Source organism: Anneissia japonica, unplaced genomic scaffold (assembly GCF_011630105.1).
Source record: "Anneissia japonica isolate Jap-2015-1 unplaced genomic scaffold, ASM1163010v1 scaffold288058_len748972_cov163, whole genome shotgun sequence".
In the NCBI taxonomy this organism is placed as follows: Eukaryota; Metazoa; Echinodermata; class Crinoidea; order Comatulida; family Comatulidae; genus Anneissia; species Anneissia japonica.
Window position 1 is genome coordinate 336,096 of NW_022701645.1, and position 23,301 is coordinate 359,396.

The following is a 23,301-nucleotide window of genomic DNA, read 5'->3' on the forward strand; positions in this document are numbered from 1 at the left end:
TATGCTATTTCTTTGTCAAATATTGACATGAAGATTGACTGTTTTTGTATGAACATTTAATGGGGTACTTGACATTTTTTGGAATGTTGTATTGCAAACTATAATGTGTAATAAAGTCCCTGTTGTTGAAACAATTCTGTGCACATGCAAATGCTATAATTTAATGATAGTTTCATATGTTTGCCAGAATCTTCAATGGAGTCAATCTTACTCCTGATTAAAATTACATAACAAGTGTTGTTTTGACTCCTTAACTTTTCAAAAATTATGTTTTGACTCACCAGTGTTGGCATGTCTGCCAATGTGGACTTTCCTAAATAAAAAAAAAGAAAAGCCAAGTGGCTCTACTCATCAATAATTTTCCCATGTAAAGCAGGGTACCATCCAATGTTTGGTTTTTCAACTTGAAAATGTATGATCAGACTTTGTCTGATATATCATGTAAGACATAAATGTAAGAATAAACAATGCAAAGAGGCCTGACCACTTTTAAAATAAATGACTGTCATATACAGTACCAAGAGAACTGCTTTCATCCTGTATCAAAACAATAGAATCTTTAGTTTTTAAAAATTCCCAAATTATTATACTCTACAAAATTCTAATAGGCCTACCTTTAATATTGTGTTAGTAATAATCTAAATATAGATTTTAAATATGTCTTTCAAGTTTGAACAACGCTCTACTCTAGCAGAAAAAGTCTGATAAAACATTTCCTTTTAAATGTGACATACACAAACTTGATGGTGTAGAATATGGCCAAATTTATGCTTTGTCCACACTATCAAATTTCATGTGATAAAAAAATGTGATATGCCCATATTTGGGTGTATTATGACATCATCATGCCCATATATGGCCCAGGCACAATCACACAAATTTGTCACAAAAAGATTTGAATTTTTTCATAAAAAATTTGATAGCATGGAGAGAGGTTTAGACACTTCAACCTGGCTATGAACCTATGATTAATATCTCAACCGTTTTTCTAAAACTATTAGGAAGATTTTTCAGAGTTGAATCTTTCTATATGAGTAATGGCACAATTGGAATCGCAAGTTTGTTCAGACTTTGTTTGAAGTATAATTAAATCACTTTTTGATTACTAAAAAAAAAAAAAAAAATCCAATTATACGACATAAGAGTCATGATGAATAATAGGGTTAGCCGTGTTACTTATAACAGTGAAATTAGCAATTTTTTATATAAAATTTTTTATTTCCGTTGCGGCAACCACAAATGCACAGTCACCTCTTTTTCACTTCATGGAATTTACTGCTAAAAATTTCTTTTTTTTTCCCACAATTCTTATTTTACCTAACCTTTTCAGCTTAAGCCTGAATCAGACGTAAGTATTAAAGCGTCTTTGTGTCAAAAGAATATTGTGTTTATTCTGCTTTTGTGGCAAAAATTCCTGTCTGTTCATCCATAGCTTTGTACAAATATTTCAAGGATTCTTCAGTGGTTTTTTTGGGATGTTCTTGTAACAAGTTCATATTTTGTTTGCAATGTTTTTTTTTCCCCTCAGGTGGTTGCAATACTGACTTATAATACTTTTCTAAACATTTTTTATAATCCTATATATGAAATTATATCTGCATTTTTGCAATAATATAACTTTTTATTATTGAGAATTTATAAACATAAAAATAAACATACATCATTCACTGCATAATTGTGTAACAAGTTCTTGTTATTTAGACATTTTCCAATCTTTTTAGCCTTGAGGGAGTGTCTGGCTTAAAAATCTAAACAGTGTATACAATCGTACCCTGATATGAATTGGTTTGGTTTTCTTCAGTGTGAAACACACCAAGCAACCCACACAAATCTGTAGACTTAATTTTATTGTGGTCCTACTTGTGGTGATTTTCCAGTTCACCAGGAAACAATCCCCTAGGCCTACTCTGAAATATCAAAGATTGTACTGCTTGTATTAAACATGCAGATAATCCATATTGCACATTATCACCAACAACTTAAAAAATCTCTTTAATAAGTTTCGATAGCGTGAACATATACATATATATTCCTCTAAACGTAGTTATTTCCCCTCCCCCCTCCATGCATGACCTTGTAGTATAGTATACCGTAGACTCCTTCCTCTTGTGTTGTATGTTGACTTTATAGTTGTTGTTCTTTTAAAGTTTGTATTCGGCATGAATTTCAATGTCCTCTGTTTTGTCTTTGTGTTGATAAATTTGCTTCAATTTAAAACATCAAACCAAATTGTTCACTGCTGATATATACAGACCTCCGCAAATATTCTTCAATTGTTTACCAGGCATTTTGAAAAGGATCTATGATTCAATAAGGCCAAATAAAAAAAATACTAGTTTCTCGTCCCCTCGCGCATCTGTTTTCTCTGCCTCACCAATTTTTTTTATTTTTATTTCCTTTATTTTACGAAATCAGGAAAATTCCTCTCTTGATCATTCATGGTTGGGGATACATATGTGGCAAAGACAAGCCAAACCAGTCACTCGTCGCAAAAATCGATTTTGAGTTATTAATACAGTGTTAGGGAGTAAAATAATAGCTATAAAATGGTAAAAAAATCATTCAAATCGGACATTTCCTTATGAAGTTACATAGAGCTGTTTAAAGAACAATATATGAGAAATCAGCCTTCAAAGTTTATGATTTCAGGCATTTCTCATGCAGAAACGATCATTAAATCCTTAAAAAGTGTTGTTTTAACATTAATATCTGGGGAAAATAACAGCATAGAATGATGTATAGATATGTAAAGGTTAGTTTAGTATAATAAAATAAATTTTTAAAAATTTGACATTCCAGCATATTTTGGCCATTTTCTCTGAAACACGATTTGCGACGAGTGACTGGTTTGGCTTGTCTTTGCCACATATGGTATGAATCATGTCTAGTGCTTCTTTTATTTGCTTTCAATGCGTCTACTTGGTAAAATTGAGAAAGTAGTAGCTGTTTCCCATCGACCATCTTGGATTTGCCATCTCGGAGTAAAAAAAAAAACAAAATTGCCCTCATTCTCCTTTTTTTCAAAATATTAGGACGAGAAACTAGTTTTTTTTTTTTTACTTGGCCTTATTTGTTTGTCAGTTGTCAAGGAAAACATTTTATTCTATTTTTTAATTGAAGGCTCAAGGTTTACAGCCTACTTTAAACTAAGCAATTTAATTATTTAATTTATTTCTTTATATTTTAGACACTATATCATTTACCTCATAGAGTGCAATGCCAAAAGCCCTCGTTAATAGTACCCAAGTCATTAAACTCAAATACCCACATAACACTTTCTTAGCACTTTTAAAGAGAATTCCATAATGTTGCATCAGGTCGTTGACATCTGAACTTACTATAACAGGTACCCACCATATTACATTTAGATGGAAAGTATTTATTTTGAAAAATAATCCAATTTAAAAAACATCATAGCCATCAACCTGGGGAATTGCCCTCCAGTTTTTTGCCAAGAACTACATGTTTCTATTTCCTCTTTCGCGTTTTTTCTCTCTATAAAAGTTGTTAACTACTATTTTATACCCTTTAAATTATCAACTGTGGTAAACTAAAACATTAAATCATAGTTTATTGTTTTTCGAAATTTTATTAATTAACTAATAATTAGGTAGTGAAAGTTTTAAGTTAAATGTTAATCTTGAGTAGTATGACTGTAAATTCAAATGATTGTGCATTTTATGTGTTGACAGTGCCTTCAAATTGTTCTCTATGCAGTTTTCTGTCTTTCTGTTCTTATGCTTTCTACAGTAACGTTGCTTAATGTTATAATCAAATAATTATGTTTATTAAAAGTATGTATTTTGTGCTTATTGTGTATATGATGATGTATAAAGAATTATTGAAATGTATATAACCTAATAATGGGTAGCAATAATATAAGAACTGATTAATAATTTTATTTTTATTGCTTTTTTTTTTATTATAGTATATTATTATTTAATTGTTATTTATGCATTATATATTCATTTATTATCATTATAATCATTCTTTATCATCCTCATTAGTACCATTATCATTTTTCATATTATCAAGATCAGTCATCCTTTTATCAACATCATTGTCATCTTCCTCATTATCTTCATCATCATGTTCATGTTTCTCATTAAAATTAATTTCATCATTTTCCTTATACCGTCACTTTTTCTCATTATCATATACCATAATATTTATTTTATCATTGACATTATCATCATCATTATCTTCCACATTATTATAAATTTCATCTTCCTGATTATCAATCCATCATTTTCACCATCATTATTATTATTATCACACAGTTTTCATATTTTTTCTTCCTCCACGCATTCCTAACATCATTTTCTTCACTTTTAAATTTTTTCCACATTTTATTCCATTTTATTCACTGGTATATTTCTTCATTGGTATATATTGATATTCATTTTGCTGTCTTAACTTTTAACCTTTGACTAACTCTCCCGCTTTCTATTCACCTCACCATTAGAGGGAGCCACTCTGGGTTCGTTTGTTTGTAAGTATTTGCTATTAACCCTCCACATTTTATCTTTTCATTCCTGATTTATCTCAGTTTATATAGGCCTACAATTGTTTCACGATAACATTTCTGAAACCATTTCTGAAAAATTGCAGTTATGGTTCTTGCACATCTGCTTAATGTTGGTTTTTATCTATGGGATGCTATCAATGAAATACAATTCAAAGATTTTAATTATTCAGCTGGTTTACAAACAGCCAGTATGTTTATTTATATTAAAGTTAATCAATAAATGTTATAGAGAATTTGCATATAATTGAGATACAATTTTGTGAAACATGTTTTCCTTTGAAAATAATTATGCATAACATACATACTTAATATTTACCAAGTGTGTACCTGTTGTTTGGAGGTTGAAATGACTTCCAATCACAGCATAATTGAAGTTTACTCCTGGTAAAAGTGTAAGGATTTTTCTTGCAACCAAGATCATTTCCCAAACCCTCATAAAGAGACAAGTGATTATCCCTCCTCAAGCCCCATAAACAGACTAGCTAATGTAGCTCCAAGGTTCGTGAATGATCAGCTGTCTAGGCCCCAAGCCTTATAAGGAGACTTGGATAGGGGTGGGAATCAAGGGGTTTTAAGCCCCATAAAGAGGTTAGGTTATAGAAGTTATAAAGGGTCCCAAATGACTAACTCAACTCTCAACTACCTAGCCTCATAGCCTTAGTTATCTAGCATGGCAGTTCGATAATAAATAGCTTTCCACTCGCAAAACATGATCCAGAGATTTAATCATTGAGCATCAAGGGTTTCTCAATTAACTCACACTACTTCACAAACCTAATAAGGTACTTTGTTGCACTGAGAGCAGGGGGAAGATTTAGAGGGAGATGGGGGAGGACAGGTCTCATGCATCTCCCCTTCCTTTTTTAAAAGTTGATAAAAAAAATTATAAAAAAGAAAGAAAGAAAAAATAAGTAATTGATTGTCCAAAATGCCTCAGAGGTTATTTTCAAGCATCTATAAAACAACAAATTCGCAGGGGCATTCTACAAGAATGGGAAGTGTTGTCTAGATCGGCCTCCTCTTTTGCACATCTCTGGATCCGCCCCCAGAGTCTCAGATAATCATCTCTTCCCAAGCCATATGAATCACAGACCTCAATTAGGCTCCCATTGATATTGCTACTAACGGAATGGCATTAACAATTATCAATTTTGCTGATTTCAACCGTGATTTAATTTGCTGCATATTTATGAGAGCTTATAATAAATAATATGCTTGTTTGTGTGTATATTGATTTCCCATAAATCTGGCTATAAAACTAATATAAACATTGTCATGCATAACAGGCTAGTCTCTGCAGAATAATGGTAGAATGCAAATATGTTAAATGTTTATCCCTTGGGGAAAATTGCTCTGTTTATTTCTTCAATTAAAAGAATGATTGATGATAATTGGTTGTCTCCAGTATTACTCCTAAAATAATTAACTTTTAAATTTAAGAATTGTTACAGTGTACAAAGAGGAGTCTATGGAACGAGTACTACTGGTTTATTTTCCACAACTTTAATGATCTGGATTACTGAATCTTTGTCCAGACTATCAAATTATATTTGACATAAACATGGTGGCATGTCTAAATATGGTCATGATGACATCACATCATGGCCATATATAGTCACATCATTACTTTGTATGGGCATACAGCAGAGCTTTATGATTGCTATGTTTTTGTTTCAGGCTAAAAACCGACCGTTTATTGAGAAGACGATCTCGATGAGCCAACGCCCCTGCAATGAAAAGGGATTCGGGTTCACATTCAGCGGTGGGTCAGAGGTCAAGAAGCCACCAATAATAGAAAAGATAAAGAAGTGTATGTAAAACATTAAATCATTTTATAATTGATATGAAGTTCCAAGATATTTTGAATATATGACGCGTAGGATTGTTGTATACTATTTCAATTTTTCGTTGGTATGAAATTTGTAATTCCAGTGTGCTTTTAAAGCAATATTTAGGATTCATGAAAAACAACCCAAAACACCAGAAGTAATCCAACTTCAAAAAGCTTGGAATGATTTCCATTAAGTTAACTGATGTAATGTTAATCACAATTCAACTCTATCCTACCATATTTGAGAATTTATGCTCAATAAAATACCATTTCAATTAATTATTTAATAAGAATAACAGTAGTCTTTTAATGACAATAATGTTAATAATCATCTTAGTGTTAATACTAATGATAACGATAACCATAATGTTTGGTATTATAGTTTTATATATGTTATTATTTAACATTCCAATAGGTGAATTCTGTGTGAATTTTCCTTTAAAACAGTGTTTATTTAATGGAAATTGGTTAAGTATTTTTATACTTGGCCTTATTTGTCAGTTGACAAGGAAAACATTTTATTCTATTTTTCAATTGTAGGCTCAATGTTTACAGCCTACTTTAAACTAAGCAATTTAATTATTTAATTTATTTCTTTATATTTTAGACACTATATCATTAACCTCATAGAGTGCAATGCCAAAGTCCTCGTTAATAGTACCCAAGTCATTAACTCAAATACCCACATAACACTTTCTAAGCACTCTTAAAGAGAATTCCATAATTCCAGTGTGATTTTAAAGCAATATTTAGGATTCATGATTAAGTATTAGCGGAGTTATGAATATTTAATTCATTGGATATCAGCCATGTAGGTTTCAAGTTTAACAGCTTCTAAAGATTCCAAAATTAATGTTAAGATTTATATTTTAAGAATAATTCTATTATACTTTTCAGTTACATTTAGTGATTGATATATTTCAGAAATGTTCTGCAATATATGTTATATTTACAAAATGCAAAAACCCTGAAAATGTTCAAAATTCTGATTCTCAAATGTTTTGTTAGAAATTGCGAGTTTTTTCAGATCTGGTCACATGTAATTATTTTATCTTTGTAGATTCAACAGCAAGTTCCACTGATATTCAACCCGGTGATGTGATTGTATCAGTAAATGGTGACAAAGTATTGAGTGCATCTTATGAGGAGATTGAGTACAGCATAAGTCACGCTGTACTCATAGGAAAAATGAGTATTAAAATCCGCAGATATGATGAGAATGCAGGTATTTCATTGTTTGTATATAGTTCTCATTTCAAATTTTAGTGATACACCATTTTAAAATATTTTATTTACTCTTTAATCTGGGGTTAATAGAGTAATTGTCCATGTGGCTGAATTTATAAATTTCTACATCTATCGATGCACATTTAATATTACACATGATAAATGAGATAGTCGAAGACCGAAGTCACTGTCAAATGGATACACATTTAAGATATATTTTGAGGTCAACGTAAGGGATAAGTTCCGCTAGTGGAACACAAACTAATCTTCCAATGCACCTTGACAAAGAACATGATGAAGCAGGCATTTGGATTCAATTCAAAACACCAAGGATAGCCCATGAAAGTCTAAAAAGAAGACTTATTTCCACTGGGGTCCTTCTGGTGGTGACCCAGCGATATCCACGGTTCGGCGCGCACACACAGTGGCTACCACCAGATTAGCTGACTGAGCTAAGCTTTCCCTAACACATGCTTGCGTAACATTTTGTCTTGCCTCAGTTATGTATTGATTTTATGTGTCACTGACAGATAGTGTAAAGCTCTAACTATCAAATTTTCTCTGACAAAAAACTCTTGTATGCCCATATATAGTCATGATATGCCTATATATGGTCATGATGTGATGTCATCATGACCATATTTAGTCATGTCGCATGTTTTTGTCAAATAAAATGTGATTGTCTTGACAGTTCTTTGGACATGATTTATTAATGCACAGATCGTTGAAGTATCCATAATGAAAATCTACTTCCCTTATTTTTATTTACATTGACATTTAATTGTTTATGTAATTTGTCAGATTCAGGAAGTGTACCTCTAGACGATAACCCATTCAAGTCAATGCTATCTGACGAACCAATTGTCCCACCATCAATGGGAGTAAAGCGGTCAATAGACAGGTATGTATTAAACTATGCTACCGACAACAAATAATGGCTATGATAGTTACATCTGAGCCAACATTTAAAGTTAAATATAGAAAACAACCTATGTTTCGTACCCTGGATTTAAAAAAAACTTTTATCTTTCACAAAACTCTCAAAAAAAAAAAAAAGATTGTCATATCAAGTTCTGTGACAAATACTCTTGGTTTGCCCATATTTGGGTAGGTATGACATCATCTTGCCCATATATGTGCATATCAGATATAATTTGTGACATAAAATTTGATATTGTGCACCTACAACAGTCATAGTCACACGTATGCCTGTGCCATGTCTACTCAATCATTGTCTTTGTTTATAAGCATGATTAAATGTCTGCAGGTTTTTTTGCTATATGGATGTAAAAATACAAGGCATCAAAGGAATGTGAATCTGTTTCTTTATTGCCTAATTCATTTTTCATTGGTCTGCAAACATGCATCTTCATGTCATTTGGAACAGTAAACATCCTATTTAGCTCTATTATCTACATGGTGTGATTTTGCTATAATGTGGGGTCTGACCTGTTATATTATCTAGACTGCCTTTGACAGGTAGAAGTTTTTGCAATACCCTATCATATCAATAAGGTAGCCTACTGCCCTTTTATGTTTATCTTACCATATGTGTTATAAACCCATAGAAAGATTTTGTTTGTAGTTAAATATCTGATAGTCACTGTAACCTTTTATTTTCACAGATCTTATTTCTTTAAATAGCTTTGGAAAAGAAACTTGTTTTATTGAAAACTTTAAAAATCAACCAAAAATTCCCATGTTTTTTGTTGTAATTTTGCCATTCTTGTTTATTACTTTAACACCCTTTACAAGTAAGTAAAGTCAAAGATTATGTACAGAAATAATTGACCTTAGAAGGAATGCAGATATGACCCAGAGTCCATGTCTTTTATCTGTTTTATTGTTTATTCAACAGAGTGAAGACAAGACATTCTTATTTATTTTTCTGTAGGAAAAAATTTAAAAGGCTGAAGAAATTTCAGTGCTCCAATGCAATTAGAATGTTTACATTTATGCAATTTGATTTTTTTTTAATGGTCGCACAAGCTAAAAATACCCAAGCTAAAGGGACAATAAACACATTGTGTTAGTGAAACCAAATGAGCAATAAACTACCCTTTATAAAAATAATAATACAGTATTGGTTGTTCTCGGGTGGGACTCGAACCCACGATCTCCAGATCGCTAGCCTGGCATCATACCTCTAGACCACCGAGCTTGCGCCTGATGGCCAGGGTTGAATTCGAGTCCAATACTGAATAATCATTGAATTAATCATATACTTTTACTGTATTTTTTTTAATTGTTAATGTAGAAAAATTGCCACACATGAGCAACCGGTACGAGATGTCCCGACAAGTAGGCCAGCGAAAAAAGCTCCAGTCAAGCTACCCGAGACGCGCAATCAATACAGACAGCAGAGTTATTCACCGCCTCTGAACAGAAACCAAAGCAACCATCAACAAGATGAGTCGGTGGTGGATGGCAGAGTCATTGAAGAGCCCATGATCCAGCCACAGAAGAAGGAATCAAAAACCTTCGCCAGTCAGGAACTCTTTAAACCAATTGTGGAAGATGTCTGCCAACAGCATGTACTGGTAAGAGCACTGATTGTTATATAAAGTTTATCTTTATTCTCATCCCTCAGTGAGTACACTCCTCAGAAATGTGTGTGAGATTGTCTGCCATTACACTGCCCAGTTCTCTACCAGAAACATTGTATTAGAAAGTCCCCACCAAAAAGACCCCACCAGATTTTTGTGAGTGATCCTTTGGTGTATTTAAACCTAAAAGGCCAATCCAACCCACTTGCTTATTATCTATCTGTATGTTTTGCTTTGTAATGTGTTTTGTATACTTGCATATCCTAGGTTTTGTAAGCAATTTAGGCAAATTAATGCTAGGAAAGTAAATCGTAATTCACAGTGTTAGTGAGCTAAATTTCATATGTTCGTGGTCAGTGAGCAGCATCATACCTTCTGTAGAGAGATGGTCAAGCCAACGAAAGATACTGTATTGAACCAAAACACCAAGAAACAACCATTATACTACTCTTCTGAATGATGTAGTGGAAGAGTATACAAGTGATGCTGCTTAAACTGCGCACTTATTACTATTTTGAAGCTATACTCGTAGTTGCTTGCATAGAAACCATAGTTTTGGCAAATGTATTGTTTTAGAGAGTGGCAGTCAAACTTGGTACATTCATCATTTCAGCCTATCAAAATGGAGGTTTCAACATATGAACATACATATATGTATTCCAACTTATGAATGTTCGTGTGATTAATTTGTTAGACTATCACTTATAGAGTTACGAAAATGTTTTATCATAGCTAGCTTTAGTGCACTTTAGTTCAGCAGGCAATGTGTGATGACTGTCATGGATGTCTTAATGTTGCTTGCTTGTTTTTGTTTGCTCCACTAGCATAAAGATGAGGGCGCTCAAGATTTAGATGCGCTATTTAATAAGGTGAGAAAGCTGCTTGTAGCCATTGTTACTAATACTGTTGCATTACTTATTTCTCTTATACATAAGATGGTCAGGAAAGGTGTCTCATACATGTGCTCTTGTTCTGGGGTTTTCAAAGCCAATAAACTATAAATAAATTGTATATTTTTAAAGGATTACAGATTTGTTTTTACTCTATTATTAGTAGAAGGCCAATGGCACTCTAAATAAAAGTGGAAATATTTCTTGGCCTATGAGTATTTTCTGGTTTTCTTCCTATATTTACTCATCCTGGGTATTTGGAGTTGTAAACATATACTCTAACCAACATAAACATTTATATATCCTTTTTTATATTATTATTGTTTAACTATGTAAATTTATACATATTTTTAATTATTTTATCAAGAAAAAAAATCATCTTTCATTGTATAATATTTCTCAAAAGCATGACCATTTCAACATCACAAGAATTTTCGAAATGTAATCTTATTCAATAATCTATACGAATACATTCATCTTCATCCCAACAATTTTATTGCATGTAAATATGTCGAAATTGGTTAAATGGGTTGCTATTTTTCCTGGTACATTATAAAATACCCCTTTCCCACTTGCATGACTCTCCCCCCCCCATTCTTTATGTGATGTATGTTGTATCTCTGTGTTTGTCATCTACTTAAATGTTTGCATGCCTTCTCTTTCTTCTCAAACAGTTAGAGCAAATTAAAATTAAGGCTGAAAAAGAAAAGGTAATTGTACAAGTACATCTACAAATCATTAAGTCATTAAAATTGTACTTTTGCATATATCATAGCACAGCTTAGCCCGCCCACTGCCATATGCCATTTATAGTAGCTTCATTTTATGTTTAAAATGCAGCCTGAAAGAAATTTATTTGCTTTAATAAGGATTGATCCTATGATAAATAGAAATATTGATTGATTGATTGATTGATATATATATGGCCTTCATATATTTTGCTTAATTTTTATGTAGTTATTATATTTTTTATTAATTATTATCAGCATCATGACAATGGGTGTCATCATCATAATTATAAACATCATCATCATTGACATCATCACCAACTTCGGCACCAACAAAAGCATCATTATAATCTTCATTGTCTTTATCATTACATCTTCTTTGAGATCCTCCAGGTGGTATCTGTGAATCTCCCCCTTTTTAAGCAAACCCTCTGTAATCAACCAACCAACCAACTCTTTTTTGAGCATCAAAACTATCAAAAGGAAAAAAAAAAATTGATTATTTACAATGCTTCAATTCTAGTGGCTCTTCCTCACCCTCTCCTTTTGCAGCACCTTCTCTTCTACCCCACCTGGTACCTAGGTCTTTCACTCTCTTAGGAAGCCCTACCCCCTAAGAAATTTTGGTTAACCGGCCTGAATACTATAATCATGTTTACCTTCCTTGTTATTACCATCAAGATCATCAGCATTGTCATTATCAGTGTTATAATTTCTATAATTTATTCAACCATTGAGTTTTTTAATCATGAACATCATTATAATCATCTTCATGATATTCTACAGTTTACTGCATTGCGCTTACATGCATTTCATACATTTGAATATTTAAATGATATCCAATGATGTAATGATACTTTAATATTTTATCCTTTATATTATTTATTTATATTCCCAATATTAATATATCTGACTTGTAATTTATTAACTCTATTTTTAGCATAATATATTTTATAGTTGTTTTCAATAAACTTTGCATGAACATATGGATTGCCAAAAACATTTATGTATTGTAATTCTGTATATAATATTACAAAAATATACAAAAGCTATAATTAATATTGCATGAGTTTTTATGAGATATCATTTTGCTGTTTAATTTTACAAATTATGTACTAAAAAGCTTAACTAAATGGAAATTCAGCCCTAAAAGAGGTTTTTAGTGGTTGCACAGGCAAAATATAGTTCAGAGAATAGAATATAGGTTTCTTTATATATTACTTACAGTGTCTCTTTTTTAGATGCCAAAATTATATGCATAATAAAATTAATACAATTTATTATATTAGGAGGACATGCATCATAGACATTGGGTCCATAATTCTCCTTCTCTGTTTGACTTTGTCTTTTCAATACCACCATCATTAAATGCTAAAACATTTTCTATGTGAACATATTTATGAGAGTGATTTTATAGAGTTTATACAAAAGAATTTAATGATTTCCATGCTATATCTGATAAAGCAATTTATATTTTAGGTTTGCTTATATTTATTTACTTTTGTACCTTATAATTACACTGAAAAATGACATTTAAGAGATACTTTACTGTCTTAATATTGTTTATCGGATTTGTAGTTTTGTTCAGGGTTGCCATTTGGCCTTTTTGACGGCCAGATTCCTCAAATCTGACCGTATAAAAATTGCCTGGCCGTAACGTTTGAAAAGTCACAGCCAAACTATCTTTGGCCGTATTTTGTGAAAAGTTTACATTTTTTCCAATAGGCCTAATAAAACATGGACTTGTTTGGATAGGCCTATGTTATTTTGTCCGAGCCGTATAGCCACCGGTACGGTTGGTCAGTTTCAATCTGACAACTTTTTGACAGACCACAAGTTTTGAATAGGAAAAAAGGGCTAAATTCCACCTGTATGTTTAGACTCAACCTACCCTCTCTTTGACATAACCGTATTTATTAAAGTTTTCATAGGTTTGTTTTAACATCGGCTTGTGTTACCTTACTAATGTAACTTTCATTCTAATTAGGAGAGCCACGAATTTGTCATTGAAGATTCTATAACAGGCCCTTAAAATTATTGCTTTATGTATCGACTACAGTGTGTTATTTGATACATTTAAATAACATTTAGAAGTCGATCTTAATGTGACTTTAAATAGGCCTACATGCTGGCGACTAATTATGAACATATTTAATATTATGATGTAGCTAGCTGTGCATTTTATTATGGTGATTAATTATAAAAACAGTGAGAGATTAACATTTTTCTGTGTATATCTTTTTAATTTCTCCAATTTCAAACAAATGGCAGTTACATTTACATTTCTTTTAATGTTTGTATTTTAAATGAATATTATGTATCCACTGTTGTCTTCTAATCGGATTAAAATCTGGGCGAATTTTGGCGATATCAAAAAAAAGTTTGGCCGAATTTGGCCGTGAGATAACGTGTGTTTGGCCGTGAAGCATGTCGGCTATCTGGCAACCCTGGTTTTGTTAGTTGTTAAGGCACTTGTCTTCCAATCCCAATGTCATGGGTTCCAATATGGTTGAAAATAAAACCCCCTAGCCTTATAACAAGACTTTATATCAAATTGTAGTGGTGAAGGTGCTAGTTTATTTATAGGAAATAAAAAAATATATATTTTTTTTAAATATGTAATTTGTTTTAAAAACAATATTAATATCGTAGAACTGTTTAATCAATAATAAACAAAGCACAATTTGATGTAAACTTTCAGCAAGATTTTGTCTATGTTATCAATATTTATATTACTAAATTAATATTATTTCTTATTAATGTTACTGTAAGTATTATCAATATCGTATGTATAAATTATTATTGTTATAATATGGTACGTCCTTTGGAATATGTGAGGTTTTCCACTACTAAATGAGTCATATATAGAATGTAGTCCTTAGTTTATTGAATGAAAGTAAGTATGATTCTTGTTATTAAAAGTATTCTAGTTTTATCCCCTGAGTCTCTTTGCTAGATGACTTGAATGAGCCATGCAGATAGCTTGAATGCCTTGAACTTACACCATAGTAATAGGAGCCCCCAGCTAAACACATACTTACTAATCAGCACATGCTGAGAACATTCTCTAAGCAGGCGGCTGATTGGTCAGCTGATGGAGTACCGGGCGTCATATAAGAAACACCTGCTGGTTGCTGATACCTAAGATATCATTAGTATAGTGTAGTAGACCTAGATTTTGCACAAGTATTACTAATGAATAACCTCAGTTGCATTGGTAGTAGAGTTATCGTCCATATCGTAATATTTCCATGCCCTTGCGGAGAAAATTTCCTGATAAACTTTGGCCAAGAACATCCCTGCTTACTTGGTTTGTTGCAGTAAAATTTTGGAGTAGTGCTTCTACCAGTTTTGGTAGTTATATATCTGGAAAATGTGGTTTTCACTTTACGGTGTCAAAACGCCCTCATCTGCTATTTTTGTACGTAGCTGCTGTTACTCTGTTATGATGATTATCACTACTGCTAAATGTTTGATCAAACTTGCTTTAACTGGAATTTTGATCATGACGTCGTTTTTCTGTTTGGTTTTTAGGATGCGGATGACGAGCGAAGTATGAGCGAAACGGAGGCAGAACAGTACGAGGCTGAGATTATAGAGCAAATGCAACGAGAAGCAGAAGCTGAGAGGCAGCGTGAAGAGCGCCACCGATCTATTGAGCAGGATGAAATGGTTTGTATTTTTTTTTCTGTTGAAAACTTTTATATATTCAATATGCTGTATTGCGTATAAGCCCAGCTTTAAGTCGGTTGCATATGACTAGTAATTTGCATGCAAATTGCACCTTAGATTCTCAGATTTTTTGGAATGAAAATTATTCATTATGTTTCACATAGGTATTGATATTAAACATTGTAATACTTTTTTTGTGTGTTTTTTTTAAATTTTTTTTTTTAAGAATGTGAATAATTTCTTAATTTACTTAAGTAAAGGCACCACGGTACGAAACCTCGGCTTGTTTGTGATGTCCTTTTTCACACTTGCAATATTAGCATTATATTTATGGTTTGTGTGTGTGAAATAACTATTATTCAGACTTCAAAAGCAGAATATGTGAGGAAAAAACTGCATTTTAATTTCAGTGCATGTATTGGCAGTAATGTTAAAAGATATTTTCCCACTATTGATAATAATGGGGATCTCCCAAAACAGGGGCTCTGCTATATTAATATTAGTATTGTTTTCAATAAAATGATTGTTTATGTATTTATTATTATTTATTTATTTTACTGTTAATTTATTGCGAGTTCTTAAGTACTAATTAAGTGTGTATTGCTAGGCCTCTCTTGGATCCAGGCCAGCCTACCATGCAAAACTTCAAGAGAGTTGCTACTGCTTATGTTTTTTTGGTTCAATCATATAAGCCCATTCTCTAAACTTAACCCACTATCAGATTTTACTTTTATGTGACAAACCTAAATATGGTCATGATGACATCATATCATGACCATATATATGCACATCATGACTATATATGGGCATACAACAGCTCTTTGTCAAAGAAAATTTGATGTTTGAACAGAGATTTAAATAATTTTCATTTACTTCTCCAGCCTGTTGAAGCTCTTGTATCCCATACTGTCAAAAAACCAGAACCAAACCTGAATTTTGAACGGTTCCAGGAGCACAACAAACCGGTGAGATCAACATCGCCGTCGTATTCAGTCCCGAAACCATTCAAGACACCAAAGTACCAACCAGTTCCACTGCGTGCTAAGAAAGATCCCGAGCAGGGGCGCGAGAAACTCACTAAACGAAGATCAGATTTCTTCAGTAAGATTCCAGACTTAAGTGTTCTGCCGGTGTTTGGTTATTCAGGTAGAGATGGGTAACTTAGGGGGTCTCATACAAGACTACTCAGCTTGCTATGAAATATTGTTTATTGTTCAACAACCAACTGCTTTCAATATAAAAAAAAAATTGAATGTGAAATAAAATGTTTGTCGATGTATTTTTCTCATACTTTCTGTATATTAATTCATTCGCTTACATGAAAACAAATATTTGAATTTTTGCATACATAACTACATTAGCCTTAAAAATGTATTATATATAAGTATAAATATTACTGATATAATATCATTAGTATCTTTAAAAAACTAACAATAACTTTTTAACCTTTGACCTGTTTTATTGAATATAAATAACTTGCTTGATAACTTTGGATTTGAAGGCAATCATTTTAACCACCAAATTATAGATCCACTCTCATTTGAGTGGTTAAAGATATGTAATTATTTTTATTTTCTAAACAATATCATTATTTTTATTCCAGATTTACCCATTATGAAATTGCCTAACCAAGGTAGATAATATTATCCAAATTTTGGAAAAGCATCTCTCAGATGCAAAATTTTATTTATATTATTAATTTTATAAGAAGCAATTAGTATTGTGGGGTTTCACACACTAAATGGGAATTATTTCATGATAGTTTGAATTAATGCATGAGAAAAGGGTTAAAATTTGAATGACTTATAATCTTCAAGATTCACTAATTTAATTATATTGTTAGCTAAAGTTGGTTATTTAACAAAAAGCAATATTTATTCATAGCATAACAATCAGTGTACCATTAGTCTTGCTGTACCATCACATCTAACTGGTAAGTAACCACACCCTTCCCCCTCCCACCCCCAAACTTCACCATCAAGTCAGCGCTCCACTCCTCCTGGGATTATGAGATGGAGATACCTAAAACTGTGTCTGCGGTTAACATGCCACCAAATGAAAATTGTTATCTTGCAACTAAAAATATACACATCAGACCTTCCTAAAACTAGATATTCAGTAGTAAAAGTTTCTAGCTGTAATGGTCCTCCATTTAAAAATACAAAATGTGTCCAAAGAGTTGCATTATTACAGTTCATCCTGGAAGTTGTGAGTAGTGTTGGATGAGATTATAGAATGAAGTAAAATAATTATATAGAGACCAGTAACGTAAATATTTAGGAAGCATTATGGAATTTTATTTTTAATTTAATTATTTTGGAAATGTTTGGTTAGGTACTGCACTTTTGTGGTATTACAGTAAGATTTAAAGACAATAACTATTGCAATGAGGGTAGACATTTTAAAAATTGAATTTATAGAGTAAAGCCTAAAAGGTTTTGCGTTGAGGGACACTGTTAATTATCTTATTTAAAGATATGATTTTTTTTCTGACGAAAGTGTTTTCTTGGACAGTATATCAATTTTTGAATGACATTTTAGATTAATAAGTTCATTTCAGATGTAACTAAAGTTAAATGAAAATTGCATGAACTTCACTGTCAACACACCCACTTTATCAAATAAATATAAAATGTATAATCATTAGATTATTGTATGCTAATCCTATTTTACAAGCTGATATAAGCTATTTATCAACCTACTTTCCTTAGGTCTTCTCTCAGCTCTTCTCTTTAATTCCCTCACCTCACCCTTCTAATTCTCCTTACAATAATTCTCAACTCTTTATTGTAATATCTCTCACCTTTTTAATTATCTTTACTCATCTAGTTCCCTAAGCTTTCTCTTAATTTTTCCTATTTTTCACTGTCTTTTAGTCTGCTACTCTAATTTCTTCATTTCCGTATTCATCTACTTATGCTTTTGTCTCTCAAAATACAGTTAACGATAATTTAATATTCTGTGCTATGTTACTCTTAATAAAATAAGTTGTAATCCATGTAAACCTTTTTTATAATGATCATAAATCATTCTTTTCCTTTCAGATGAAGAAGATGGTAAAAATGTAGAAGATTTATGGAAACAAGTAGAACAGCAAAGAGAAAAAGAGAAACCCCCTCAACCCACACCTGCCCCCAAGGCAAATAGAAGAAGCTTCAATGTGGATGAAGAACGAAAACGCTTGGAGCGATGGCAACAAGAACAGGAAAGGTTAAGACAGGAGAGGTATGCCAAAGACCAAGAGAAACTTAGGCAAGAGAACCAGAAGGCGTTAGAGAGGGCTGCTGAAGATGAAAAGAGGAAAAAACAAGAGGAAGAGATGAAAATAAATGAAATGACACAAAAACTTATTAGTCCTCGTGAAGAAATTGACCGGTCTGTTGCAGACCAGTTTATGGATAAATTATTAGAAGAACAGCAAATTAGAGACAATGATGCGCGGTCAGCAAATGTTACGGCAGAACGGGAAAGACTTGCGAGGCAGCAGCAGGAAGAAGCTTGGGAAAGAGAGAAGCTTCTGAAGGAGAAAGAACTAGAGAGGAAAGCGAGAGAACGTGAAATTAAATTAAAAGAAGAGCGAGAAAGAAAAGAGCAGGAGCGATTGGCACAAGCACGGAGAGATGAAGAGATAAGGAAGGAACATGAAGCAATGGAACGGAAATTAAAAGAAGAAAAGGACAGACTAGACAGAAAATGGAAGGAACTACAGCGAGAAAAGGAATTGCAAGAGGAGCGGGAACGTCAAGAACGTGAACGACTTGAACAGCTCCGAGCCGAGCAGGATCGACTACGACAAGAACGTTTTAGGTTAGAGCAGCAACAGCTGGAAGAGAAACGACTTTTAGACCAAGAGAAAGAACGCTTAATACGACAAACACGCTCAGAGGCGCAGCAGCACCAGCTGCCAAACAAATCGCAGTATCGACAGCTAGCTGGGATCGCCAAGGAACCAAAAGCAATCGACCGTGATAACCCTTTTAAAGCCGCTTCTGACATAGACTCCTTGGAGGACAAATTTTTACCAAAGGACAGTCAATCAAAGAATAACGCACAAAGCTTTGCACGAGATCGTAATGACAATAAAGTGATACCCGAGAAAGACAGGTCACAGCAAGTATCTTACATGTCAAAATATAAAGGTAAACACTATTTACAAAATATATTGTGTGAGGCTGAATAATGGATATTGTTGCTAAGTTTCAAAAGAAGATAGCATAACCATACCTCAGTGGCATAGCTAGATTACCAGTGCAAGATTTATTGCCGGGCCCTTTGATGTGAAAGGGGAATTCCCTAAATTTCTTTAAAAATTCATTGTAAAGAAGTGCTTCTTTTCCCCTCCACTCCTAATGGCTTAGGCTAGTAATAAATACTAATGATGGATTTGTAACTTTTAAGAGGGGCATATTCAGTCTCAGCAGCTATTCTCAGCTAAGCAAGAAAATTGGTGGCACATAAAATTTAATAATTGCAGTGGCAGATCATGGAATTCGAATGTATTGTAATTTGAATTTAATTTCTTCCCCCCCCCCCATTTATTGTTTTATAATTTTTAAAATTTAGTGGTGTTGGGCCAACTGGGCCCATGAATACACCAAGTTTAATTCCTCTAAAAACCAAATATTATTGATGGGCCCACTGGCAGTTTTTTTTTCTTCCTCAGGAAATTATTTTAAATTATTATTTTTAGGTCTATTTATGAATGGGCCCTTAATAGCCCTGGGCCCCAGTGCTTTGCACTAACTGCACTGGCCATAGCTATGCCACTGATATACATATTTTTACTGATGGTCAATGGTTTAGTTTAATTGAAAGGTCCATTTTTATACATATTTTTCATTGTTATTTTGTTAACCCCTAGGCATCTTTCGGTGATAATCATGATAGTACTACAGGTCTCTGTCCAAATAAAGACAACTTTTGGGACCGGGGGTTTTCATTGTCTTTAGCAGCTTCAGTCTCTCATTAGAATAATAAAAATAAAAGATACTTGTTATTTTGGCACCACAGAATAGTGGTCTTTAATTGGAGGGGTCTTTCATTAGAGGGAGACCTGTAATTGTAAGACCAAAAAACATCTTCCCTGTTGCCCAAGTTGACTGACCCAAAACATTTTTTAAATTCAAGATTATTTCTTTGGAACAATATTATTTATTTTTTACGAAGGAGGAGCCCAAATTTCTTGTGTTAATAATTATGGATTTTGTTAACTATGGTTACATGAGAGCGGGTGATTGTTGATAGTGAATCCTAAAATTATGACCATGGACCTGTAGCAAATGTTATTGTACTTTGGGCAAACCTACCACTATAATATGCTTAAAAATTTAGTTTTTTATTTATATTTCTCCTAACACGTGTATTTGCAGATCCAAGTATGCCTCAGAACACCCATTGGTTGGTTCAGGAAGCCGAACGACGACGTGTTGCTGATCAGAAGAAGCGCAACCTGGAGTCGCCGACAAACCAAATCAAAGGTGATCTTGATAACGAACCGGTACTAGAGAAAGAAAAAGCATTCAACGTTGAAAGCGCCAAAACCGTATTCACCGAGAGTGCACCCAATCCTAAGTACATCGAAGACGAGCAGCCGGTACGGATGAGACCAAAACGGGGAAGCACGAAAGAGTGGCAGGCGAAGAAAGAGAATAGGCGATCAATGCCAACGTTAGATAGTCAGCTTGAAGATGATCCAAGACAGACACAAGATGATGCTGATGTAATCAGACGTAGTTATGGTCTCAATGATACCTTTGCAGCACCCCCTTCAAGTACTAATGGACCCCTTCCTGATGCTGTCATGCAGGTAAATAATTATTGTATGTAGGGAATAAAATCAATATTTTTGAGGAAAATATTTTCGTATTGGCCATGTATTGAGAGAGCAGCTTAGCTCAGTCGGCTAAACTGGTGGTAACCACTGTGTGTGCGCTGAACCATGGAGATCTCTAGGTCCCCGGCTCAATTCCTATCGCTGCCTCTCCTTGTGTTTCAGCTGGAGGGCTGAAATACAAGTTACAATAGCACACCGTCTTTCGGATGAGACGTTTAAGCCGTTGGTCCCGTGTGCATTTACGGCCTATGTGCATGTTACAGAACACAGTACACTCTTCAGAAAAGAGTAGGGGATTGTCTCCCGGTGTACTGCCCAATCACCACCAGAAGGACCCCACTGGAAATAAGTCTTCTTCTAGACTTTCGTGGGCTATCATTGGTGTTTACACCAAATAAATCCAACCCAATCCAATTATTGATTTTGATCCTGTGATTCTAATCATGTGATCATTTCATATTGATAATTAGGCATTACTGTAATTTATTTGAACAAATCAGTATATTTCATATTATACATTGATTAATATTGTGTAATATTGTCCATATATTGATCATTTTGATTGAACCTTATTATATTGGTGATTATTTTGATTTTGATCAGATTTGTCATCTTTATCAGTACCATTTATTGACATTTATTCTTTGTAGACATTTCCCCAGAATAATGTTTCCAAACCAGCCAACACTCAACTTCCAAAACTAGGTCAAGGGTCAGCCTTCCAACCGTTGGGTCAGAAGAAGCAACCGAGGTCAGTGAGTGGTAAAGTGTCATGTACAAACTGTGCCAAACCCTTAGGCCGAGGGGCTGCTATGATAATTGAATCGTTGGGACTTCATTACCATATTGACTGTTTCCGGGTAAGTTCATTCTCGTTTTACTTTACCGTTTATATCTTGATACATATAGAGGCAAACTTATTATTTTCTGTTTTTTTTTTTTAACTTATGTTATCCAACATTTTGTTTTGCAGTGTTGTGTGTGTAGTATTCGTCTTGGTAATGGAAGCAAAGGTACTGATGTGAGGATTAGGGCGTCAAAACTACACTGTCAAAGTTGTTATAGCAACGATGCAGGTGAGATAATTGTATACACTGTTAATGCTAATCATACCTTATACATTTGTGTATATTTCTTTTCTGCTTGTAATTGATTATTACCCATATACAGTAGGCTGTGTGGGTTAGTCAGTTATAAGTACAAACACAAATATAAGCACTAACATTATTTTATTTAATTAATTTCGATATATTTTATTGTCATTACATAAAAAGAGTAATTAAATGCAATGCACTTCAACAAAGGGTGTGCATAAGCATACATTCCTTGATCTTAGTTACAAATTCTCGTGCAGCCGTACAAATTTTCTCCATGGTGGGTCTTTTTTAGCATGCTTATTGGTGTGTAATCCAATTTCTATTTCTTATGACTTTTAAATTTTTTCTTACAGGTTTTGAATTTACTGAAGTTTAATCAACAATAAACTCTTCATGAGAATGATGACCAATTCTAACTTTTAATTTACAAACTGGTGGAAAAAAATCTGTTTAGCACTTTTATGCGGGGTGGATAGTAGTGAAGAAACCAGCATCTGAATTGTACATAAGAAATTTATCAATGTAATATAAAAATTTAGATGCTATTATTTTGTAGAGATTGTGTGGTGAAGTTGAAGCTGCAGTATAGAAATAATTGAAAGTGATTTTTTTTTAAAAGAAAATAATATTCTGTCTCCTATATTGATAAATAATTGTGAAATTGTATAACATCCATTGTCTTCCATACATCCCTGCCAACATAGAAAAGCTCCACATGGAAATCTCGCAATTAAGTAGTAAAAATCAGATTTTTTTATTGTTGTTAATCATACTTGTGTAATTAAAGCGTTGTAAAAGATTTTACATTGTAAGTATCTTGATCCGATCTTTATAATTAGGTTATTCATTGCGGTACACCTGTAATGCTATAAATATACTATTAAAGAATATCAATTTATATTTGACAATAACATGTGACATGCCTAAATATGGTCATGATGACATCACA

At 33.1% G+C, this 23,301-nt stretch overlaps 1 protein-coding gene and 1 non-coding gene across 2 annotated transcripts in view; one reads left to right on the plus strand and one right to left on the minus strand.

Annotated features, from left to right (window-relative positions):
* LOC117103668 (LIM and calponin homology domains-containing protein 1-like) overlaps positions 1–23,295 on the plus strand; it is a gene marked incomplete in the record, with an annotated part of 69,871 nt that extends 46,576 nt beyond the window's left edge. The window contains 15 exon segments of the mRNA XM_033244264.1: positions 1,331–1,348; positions 4,466–4,492; positions 6,206–6,338; positions 7,420–7,584; positions 8,388–8,487; positions 9,844–10,126; positions 10,957–11,001; positions 11,697–11,732; positions 15,285–15,422; positions 16,304–16,523; positions 18,467–19,561; positions 20,792–21,228; positions 21,906–22,115; positions 22,229–22,331; positions 22,706–23,295. Of these exon segments, the coding sequence (XP_033100155.1) occupies positions 1,331–1,348; positions 4,466–4,492; positions 6,206–6,338; positions 7,420–7,584; positions 8,388–8,487; positions 9,844–10,126; positions 10,957–11,001; positions 11,697–11,732; positions 15,285–15,422; positions 16,304–16,523; positions 18,467–19,561; positions 20,792–21,228; positions 21,906–22,115; positions 22,229–22,331; positions 22,706–22,728 (3,033 nt within the window).
* Trnaa-agc lies at positions 9,675–9,746 on the minus strand. Its single transcript has one exon. It is a non-coding gene; the product is annotated as a tRNA-Ala (tRNA).
* Positions 23,296–23,301: the final 6 nt, after the last annotated feature.